Source organism: Prinia subflava, chromosome 6 (genome assembly GCF_021018805.1).
Source record: "Prinia subflava isolate CZ2003 ecotype Zambia chromosome 6, Cam_Psub_1.2, whole genome shotgun sequence".
In the NCBI taxonomy this organism is placed as follows: Eukaryota; Metazoa; Chordata; class Aves; order Passeriformes; family Cisticolidae; genus Prinia; species Prinia subflava.
Window position 1 is genome coordinate 7515740 of NC_086252.1, and position 9790 is coordinate 7525529.

The 9790-nt window shown below is 45.3% G+C and overlaps 1 protein-coding gene across 1 annotated transcript; it reads left to right on the forward strand.

The window, feature by feature from the left end:
• Window positions 1–346: 346 nt before the first annotated feature.
• Window positions 347–9356, forward strand: RBM44 (RNA binding motif protein 44). The gene is made up of 13 exons (XM_063399859.1): window positions 347–1011; window positions 2331–3190; window positions 3241–3244; window positions 3309–3358; window positions 3893–4069; window positions 4451–4622; window positions 4709–4734; window positions 5601–5673; window positions 5980–6070; window positions 6443–6574; window positions 7231–7307; window positions 8132–8277; window positions 8366–9356. The coding sequence occupies exons 2-13, from the start codon at window positions 2421–2423 to the stop codon at window positions 8505–8507; spliced, it is 1860 nt and encodes a 619-aa protein (XP_063255929.1). The 5' UTR covers window positions 347–1011; window positions 2331–2420; the 3' UTR covers window positions 8508–9356.
• The last annotated feature ends 434 nt before the right edge of the window (window positions 9357–9790 follow it).

Genomic DNA, 9790 nt, shown 5'->3' on the forward strand with positions numbered 1-9790 from the left:
AGGACCGTGAGGGGAGAGAAGGGTCCGTGAGGGGAGAGAAGGGACCGTGAGGGAAGGGTCCGTGAGGGGAGAGAAGGGTCCGTGAGGGAAGGGTCCGTGAGGGGAGAGAAGGGTCCGTGAGGGACGAGAAAGGACCGTGAGGGGAGAGAAGGGACCGTGAGGGGAGAGAAGGGTCCGTGAGGGGAGAGAAGGGTCCGTGAGGGGAGAGAAGAGTCCGTGAGGGGAGAGAAGGGTCCGTGAGGGACGAGAAAGGACCGTGAGGGGAGGGTCCGTGAGGGGAGAGAAGGGTCCGTGAGGGACGAGAAAGGACCGTGAGGGGAGAGAAGGGACCGTGAAGGGAGAGAAGGGTCCATGAGGGGAGAGAAGGGACCGTGAAGGGAGAGAAGGGTCCGTGAGGGGAGAGAAGGGACTTTGAGGGCAGAGAAGGCACCGTGAGAGAAGGGACTGTGAGGGGAGACAAGCCACCATGAGGGCAGAGAAGGGACTGTGAGGGGAGAGCCATGAGGGGACAGGGCAATACTGCTTCTGAAGGGATATGGCGGTGCAGGCTCTAAGGGGATACGGCGGTTCCGCCTTTGAGAGGATACAGCAGTACTGTCTCTGAGGGGATTTGGCGATACCGATTCTGGTGGGATATGGTAACACCGACGCCGAGGGGACAAGGCGGTACCGATTCTGATGGGATATGGTGAAACCGACTCCAAGAGGACAAGTCGGTACGGTCCCTGAGAGAACACAGCGGTACCCATTGTGGCGGGCTATGGCAACACCGATTCCCAGGGGACACGGCGGCTCCGCCCCTGAGGGAAGCGGGGAGGAGGCGCACGCGGCGGGAGCGGGCTCGGCGCCGGCCAATCAGGCATCAGAGCGCTGCGCGCCGCAGCCAATGAGCACGGCGGGCGTTGGGCGCGTGTGTGGCGGGGCCGTGAGGCGCGGGCGGATCGTAACGGGAGCGGCTCCGGGCGCTTCGTGCGGCGGCGGGACCGCGCCTCAGCCCGCCCTGGAGCTGCGGTGAGACGGCGTTCTGCCGCCTGAGGGGGCCTCTGGGCGAGCCCCCCGGGCGAGCGGGAGTCACCGGGCTGCCCTCAGCGATCCCTCCAGTGCTCCCCCGCCCTCAGCCAGCGCTGCGGCTGGGACAGGCTCGGCTGTGGTTCAGCGTTTGGGTTGTGTCGCTAGAAGCGGCAGGAGGGTTATTGTACCTTATCTGGGGCGTGGAGGTGTTTGGGTTCTTGTTGTCAAGGGGGGAGTGAGGGGGAAAAGTCACTTATCTGTGATAATAATGTGATTTTTGTACAGGCATCTGGGATGTGCTTTGGCAGCGTTCGGCTTTTTAATTCCACGGAGTTGCTCAAAGCTTCAGGTGGGGGGGTGAAGGTAAAGTTAATGTGGTAAAAAAAGACAACGTTTTTGAGGCAATAATAACTGTAGAAGTGTATAATTGAACCATAGAAGTGTTCAAGACCAGGCTGGATGGGGCTTGGAGCAACGTGAGATGGTGGAAGGCTTGAATATTTGAACATTTGAATATCAATCCTTAGTGCCCTACCCCCGGGGAAGGGCTGTCAGAGACAGTGACTAAAATTGGAATGTGTCACTTAAGTAGTTTGGAAAGCAGATATAATTGAGAAATATGGTTAATATTTTGATTTATTCCCTTTGTTAGACGCTTCTGAGGGAAGGCAGAGAGGACTTGAAAATATTCCTAAGAAACATGCTTCACAAACAGCACCTGCCATCCCTATGCGTTTTCTCTCTGCTTTTTGTTGGTGTTTGTTACAGAACTGTGTTTGCTGCAAGTTGAGAGCAGGTGTATTGCTCTAGTCTGGTGAATTGTCCAGCTTCCTTCTAGTGCTGAATTACCTTCCTGTGTTCCTTCACAACTTTCTGGTTGTACAGGTTCTCAGGTTTTCCTGTGGTTTTGTCCCTGGTAACAGTTTCTTGTTGCTTCCCCAGAATTTGCTTATGCTTACATGCTTAAATTTCCCCAGAATTAAGAGGAGTATGCTTAAATGTTAGACCCCTTGCCCAACACTCAAGGGGTTTTTAGTTTTTGGGAGGCACAGAGCTCAAAGTTCACCTCTTCCTTAATATAAGTAACCCTTATTTGAACACTGTGTACTGTGTGATGTAAAAAGCTCCTCATGCATCAACAGGGATTCCACCAGTTCAGAACTGGGATTTTTGGCATTTCTTTAGGAATACACTGTAAAATCCCTACCTGCTCTAGTAACATGCAGTAGCTGAAAACAGGATGGTCAATGGAATGTGGTTTTTTGTCCTTATTTATGCCATGAAGCATCATGAACTTCTCTTAATTTTTACTAAGGTAGGGAGAGCCAAACCAGTGACTTTGAGAGGCTGCAGCGGCAGTCAGTTGAGTGGATTCCTTCTGAGGAGGAAGAGGAGAGCGTGTGGGTGCCATGGAAGTGGAAAAGAGCAGCAGAAGGAGCTGCTCCACTCAGACCTGTTTCAGTGAAGATTTAGGGGAGGACTCTCAGCTGGAGTATCTCAGTGCTTATGAGGAGTATGAGGAGGATAAGAACTCGAGTGGGTTTTCTGAGCAGGGAGAGGCTGGAGAGGTGAAGGATGCATCACTGACTGGTGAGAAGGTGCCACCCCCAGTCACGGCAGGGGAAGAAGAGTCTGCAAAGAGTGACAGACCCACCCACAGCACGGCACTGGAGCCAGACGTTCCTGTGCTGCCTCGCAGGGAAAAGGCCCAGCTCTGCGGACACGCAGAGCCCCCCGATTTCAGCAGCCGTGACAAACCTGCGCTGTGCACACGTGGCACTGGCAGCCCTGCAGAGGACGCTGAAAGCCAGCTCTCAGTCCCTGAAGTCCTCCCTAGCAAGCATCCTGCTGCTGGCATGGAAGATGCAGATAAAAGCTCTGGGGGGAGCCCCGGGGCTGCGAAGTCGGAGCGCGGTGAAGCCCCGAGGAGCGTTCCCGGCGTCTCTGTGCCCGCGCAGGCTGCGGATGCCGGCTCTGATTCCAGAGCTCGTTTCCCAGCGAGCAGAAGCAGCAGTGCCCAGCTCTGTCTCTGCTCCAGGGCAGTGAACACAGAGGTAACCATGATGAATGAAACCCAATTCATGGCGTGGCTGGATGAAACCTCTGTGGTTGCTTCTTCCAACATGGAATGCACACACGTGCAGGTAATGGACACAAAACGAGAAGGGCCACCAAACCAGTAAACCAGTTTGATAGATAAAACTTCTTTTAATTTTAACTTGTCTGCAGGGATGTTAATCTGTAACTTTTGACTTCTTTATTTTTCTTTTTTTTTTTTTTTTTAATTGGAAAAGCAGGAATCAAAAGATGATCTGTGTATCTGTGACGGGACGACAGGCACCAACAGGTGGGTCAGGAGTTGGGTTTGGAATTTGAGATTCTGCACGAGAGGTTTTTTCCTTGTTGAAAGGTTGGCTGTGGCTTGGCAAAACTGATGGTAGTAAAAGCTTGCTGGGCAGCAGTTCCTGCTGCAGGGACCTGGACAAGTGAGAAGAGTGAGCTGAAGACTTCCTGAACAGAGATCGAAGCAGGCTTGTTCTGCAGTTGCAGACTTCCAGAGAGCCTTTCCAACCTAAACTATCCCGTGGCTGTGGAAACAAAATAAGTGCATTTGCAGATCCACAGCGTTGCTAAGTTTCTTTTTGTTCTTAAGTCTTCACTTTTTGGATAGAAATTGTGGTAGTGCTTGTGCAATTCCCACCTGTCTGATAAAACTGACTCTAATGCTACTATAAATCATTATTGGGGGCTAAACAGGGTTTTCCTTTTGTCAGAAGGAGCTTCTGGCAAGCTCCTTGCTTCAAAATAAAACACCACGAATGTAAACAAAATCTTGACGCCCTGGAATAAATATTCTGTTACTGATATTATTATTTTAAAGGCCAGAACATCCCAGCAAGCAGACTGGGAAGAATCCTGCATCAGGCTGCTGTCAGAATCTCCTGCAGAGAGCGGCTGAAGCAGAGCTGCAGGTCCTGGCCATCCATTACGACATGTGCTACCAGCACTGCCTCAAGGTTTATGAGCTGGCTTTGGAGGAGAACACCTGTTTTGGGAGGCAAGTGCTTTAATGTCCTTTAAAATAAAATGGGTAACTGGTTATCAGGCAAAAATTGCTAAATGGTACTGGTAGAGTCTATCCATAGCTTCTAGGAGTGCTTATAATTAGTGGTGTTGTCCAGAAGACCCCCAAGTCTTATTTCCAGCCTTAATATTTTTTTGGTAGCATTCACAGTCCCCAAAATCCTGCGCTTTTTTGCCAGGAATAAACCCCAAGTGATGCCCAATATAGTTGCTAATTCGTGTTCTGGTATAAAGTAGAGGAATCTTTTAAAGCCTGGAAAATCTTTGGGCGTTTCCAGAAGCTGTAAAATCAATGAAATGTCTAAGTTGATGCTGCTTTCTTACCCATATTTTAATAGATATCATATTTTAATAGATGTGAGGAAAAGGCATTGTATTCCTCTCTCATGCTGGTTTTGGATGAGCTGGACAATAATTACAGCAATATGAGAATGAAAATAAACACGGGCACACCATTAAGTGAACTTCCACCACTGTCAGTTGAGCTGAAGCTTTCCCCAATCTCTTCCTTTTATGTCCCCTCCAAGGTAATTTCTTAACTGTTCTATGTTTGTAGCATAACTTTTTTTCATAATAAGGATAATTACAGATACATCTTTCTCTTTTTTGACAGTTTTTCAGAAAGAGCCTTTACTCTGAGTAAGTAGTTTTCAGTTGTTGTTGTACTTACTAAATTAAATGAGAAATTAGTTTATAAGATGTTAAACCTATAATTTCTTTATTTCAGGATGCATCTTGTTGTTTAGTTGAAAGATTAACATTGCCCTGTGGTTTTATTTTAAGGGCATTTTTCCTCTGCAGTGTTCCAATATGCAAACTAGGAAGTATTTTTAGTATCTTTATAGTAAAAGTTTTCAATTTACAGATCATTTTCCTGGTTCCCTGCTTTCACTACTAAAAATCTTTGTCTCCAGTTATAATGGCATCTGTTTTAAAAACCAAGCAACAACAAAAACCCAAAAAAACAACCAACAACAGACAAACAAAAAATCCCACACTGCAAAAAACCCAAAAAGACTTTGCTGCCAGCAGAGATAATAATCATATTATAGATCATATTAAGAAATAATATGAAGCTGTTTTGCTGAGATTATCGTTCAGATATGAAGAATGATAGAAAAATAATTTCATATTTCAGGCAGGTACATGATAGAACATGTACCTGTGACTTTCTGTAAGTGGGGATGAAAACAAATTGGGCAGTAAGTTGTTACTGAATTGGGTAAACTGCCAGAGACTTTGAAATTTCCTCTCAAGCATGAGTGAAGTTAATCAAGAAAAAGGCAATTATTTTGTTTTGTAAACAATTAGTAAAAGTTGCACGGGTATTTCAAATTGTAAGGAACACATCTGAACATCACACAGAAAACTAGTAAGATATAATTTAAAAAGCCAATATTTAGTAAGTATATATATTTTACTGTGAGCTTCTGGAAATATTTAAATTACTGTAGAACTTAAAATTGTTGTTTCATATTTTTCTGAAATTCTTGGATGTGTTTTAGTGGTCTTTCAGGTGAAGGGAAAGCTGACTTTGAAGAACCAAAACGGCAAGAAAAGGGGATTTCTGTCAGTATGGTAGGGAATTCTTCACTCCTGGGTTTTGGAGATGGTAATGTTGAGAAGTATTTTCTCCTTTGAGGTACCTGCAAATGTGATCAGAGTCTTCAGGGCTCTCAGCCTGGGATACTCTGCCACTACCTGAAAATGCAGCTCATATGTTCACAAATTTTAATTGCCCTTTCACAATAAAATAACTCAGGGGTTCTTGAGGGTGATCAGCAGATTAACTTTTTTAAATTCACCTGCTTCCTGGGCTGATATTGTGAAAAATAACTTATGATCAGGTGGGAGTGCTGTGATATAACCAAAATGTGTTTGTAGGACAAATCACAGACTGGTGGTGATCAGCCAGGTGACTCTGCCTCCCCTGAGACACGGGAAGAACAACGCAAAGATCAGGCTCTGGAACGTGGTGAGTGATCTGCTGCTAGTGAAAACAACCCTTTCTTTGTTTAGTTCAAGTTCTCAGGGGAAGAAAGAGATCCTGTGTAAAACATATATATGGTAACACAGCTGCCCTTTCTGTGATGGAATGTCTGTATGTCAGCCATCAAAAATTATTGATAAGTAATAATAGCTCTGTATTATTACTTACATATTTTAAAATTTTTCTCTTTAAATTAGAATTCATAATGTCACCTCTTTGAAAGGTAGTACCAAGAGATGTAAGTAGCTGAAATCCTCTTCAGCACAGAAATTTGATACTCATTTATGTAGCATACCGTGGTTTGAATTTTAACACTTGAATTTTATCCCAACTTGAATTTTATTTTTACCTGCCAAGGCTGTGTGAAAAATGAGGAATGGAGTGAGTATTGGTTTGATGCTAAGGAAGACTTGTCAGTGGCAGATATTTCAGTAATGTGCAAAGAAACGAGAAAGAAGCAAGGAAAACAAGACTCGATTGGCTCAACAGGTAAAGTCATGTGCTTTAAGCTGATAAACCAAATAATGGTGTTCATTATTGGAGTGCTCTGTTCCCTCTCCAGGCATAAGTAAACTTGGAAAAAAGTGCCAGCTGGGTTTTCAGATTTATTTTCTCACTCACTAGCAGTGAATCCTTGTACTCAGCTCTTTTGATCCATCCATGTTTTTCTTGAAAACTTCACCTACAGTGCTTGAACTCAAATTAGTAAATGCCCAGCCAATAACATAGATGGGAAATCTTGCATTTTTTCTCCTCCTCCTCCTTCTTTTTGTGCTTCCTTCCCGTGCTGGACTCTTGAGAAAGAGATACAAATGGGTTGTATTTGGAGACTTGAGTCACAGTGATGGGTGTGGTGAGAAGTCCCAGGGTGTTGAAGACCTTGGGGGTTCTCTGTACCAGCCTTCACCACTCTTAGTTCAGAGCTGTGTTCCCTCTGCCTCTTAAAATCTTTGGAAACACTCAGGGAAAAGATGTTCCACAAACTGAACTGCTGTGCTTCTCGGGACACTCATTTTCTGTTAGAAGATCCTCTTCTTTCCCGTGGTTTCTTCCAAGGTTTTCTCTCTAGGCTTTCCAAAATCTACACAGATGATGTCAGCTCAAGAACAGTGTGTAACCCTTTGCTTTCTCACATTTATTATTAGAAGTGAAGAAGACACAGGGGAGTGGGAATGAACATTATTCTGTGCATGTTCGTGGTCCAAAACCCTCAGTGCCTGAGGTAGGTCTGTTCTTAATTTGTAGAAGGAATTTCTTGCCTCTTTAAGGCTTTTTTCATACTCCACATTTACTACCAAGTGCCCTGAGCTGAAATCACCTACTCAAGAGTTGGCAATATTCTTTGCTGGGAGATAATTGACAGGTAAGTAATTATTACTAACACCCCTTTGTGTGGCAGACTAAGAGCCATAAATCTTGTCTCATAACATCTAATAGACAGAAAATTATGTTAAGATAGGAAAATATGTTACATATTGGTAATAAATTTCTGGCATGTGGCAGAAGAGTGAAGGCACCATTTTTTTTGCCCCTGCATCAAACTATGACACTCCAGCTGTTTGTTCTTAATCTTAGGGCAGTTTCGAGTTTACCCATTTGCACTAGATTTTCCATCTTGTAATACCTATTTTTTTAATGTAAACTTCATGTGGTTTTATACAGGAAGGATTTTGGGGTAATGGATGGGAAAGAAACCTCTTGGATTTTCTAGCATAAATCTAAAAAATCTCTGTATGCAGAGTGTTTTTATATTGGCTCAGCTAGGTGCTTGGAGAGTAAAGGGCAAATCAGTAATTGCTGGTGTTGCTCTCACAAACCACAGAGATTGGCTGTCTTTGGGGATTTCCCTTTAAACATGCTGATCCTTTGGGAAATGACAATTGGATCTAATTTAAAGTAGCAGGAATGAGATGAGCTTTAAGGTGCCTTCCAACCCTAACCATTCTGCGGGTCTAGGATTTTACATTTATTAGTAGGAAAGAGGTGGTGTATTACCTGTAGGACGCTTAACCCGTGCATTTTTTCCTTATTTTGATGCAATTCTAGGATCCTGGGGAAAATTCCCTGCAGAAGACATCCACTTATTCCTCTGTTGACCCACCTGGCATCTTTGTTTCTCCCTACGCCCTGAACTTGCACAGTTTTACCAAGTTAATAAAGAGACTTCAGGAGAGGCATCCAGAGTTTAGCAAGTGAGATGTTTGGGTTTCTTTTCAGCCCTGATTTGTAAATGTATGGCACAAAATGTGATGTTAACAGTTGCTTCTTTAATTCCCTCAGAGAGGAAATTGTGAAGGCTGTGCAGGAGCTGAGGAAAATCAACAAAGGTGTCCTGAGTGGCTTGGCCATCAGCTCCATTGAGGAGAAGACCTCTGCCATTCTGAGGAGATGGGTGCGTTCTTCTCAGCAGGAGAAGCCCTGAAAAAGGTGAATATCCCGGCCTGGAGGGGAATAGAAACCCACGGGACTTTGTGTAGCCTGACTAGATTGATTTAGCCTAAAGCCCTACCAGGGAGCAGTGGTCGGTAAGGACTGGGAGGTGGTGTAAAACAGCATCGTGTAAAACTCTGTACTGGTGGTTAAAAGCTGCTTCGCTGCTGAGCCCTGTGGAGGGCACTGTCACACACGTTCGGTGCAAAGCTGACACCTACCGGCCCGGCCGTGTGCAGGCTCTGCTCGTACAGAAACCCCAGAAACCGGCAGCTGATGATTTCTGAAATGCCTGCAGCTCTGGGCTGCAAACCTGACACAACCAGACTGGGTCTTGTACTTTTCTCACACTCATCCCTTGGCCACGATTGTGTAAGCTGCAGCAAGCTGAACGTGCTGAAACCACTGCCCAGAACTCTGGGGATGTGTCCATCCATCCTTGCTTTGCTCTCCTGCTCAGCCTGGTGCTCTGCTTGCTTTAGGTACCTCCTGGCAGTGCCACTACAGGTCTCCTACAAAAAAGAAAAGTCTTCGTGTTAATCTCCTGTCTGACTTTCACAGGACTGCAGTAGGGACAGAAACTCATCCTCCAAAAATTAAAATCTTATGCTTGAAAGCATCTTCAGTCAGTGAAGTTTTAACAGCCTTGGAATGAGTTGTGCTTTCTCTGTGATTATTTGGGTTTCCAGTGGTACGTGGGCTCTGCAGTCCTAATTGTTCCTATTACAGTATTTTTTTTGCCCTTGTTTTGTGGGAGATGATGACTTACAATAATTTTTATTTTCATCATGAGGAAGGTGTGAAATGGCCAAGTCATTAGCAAACAATGGGGAGAAAAAGAATCCCCATTTTCCATATTAAGGAACGAGTATTAACACATTTTAGGAGAAGGTAATTCTGCACAAAGCTCACCTGTACTAACTCAGTCTCTTTGTTGTACTTTGTTCTAGATCCTGCTGGAAAACGCAGCCTTGTTTACTGTCAATAAAGGTTCAGACTTGTTCTTTAGAAAAGCTGGGTTAACGCTGTGCTGTTTGCAGACCTTTCCTGCTCCCTCTCCCCGTGGCAGAGCTTTGTGCTGAGCTGAGGTGAGGCCTCAGCTCCGGTGTCTCCTGGTGTCGGGATGGGGGCAGTCCCCCAGGCTTTGCTCTTCCCCGTCATTTGCAGCAGCTGTCGCTGTTTCTGTTCCCAGACCGTGGCTCTCGAATTAGGCAGGTGATAATGGTTCAGGAAGAACTCGCTCTCTGGCCTGCGAGCTGTTCTATTCCTCTTGGG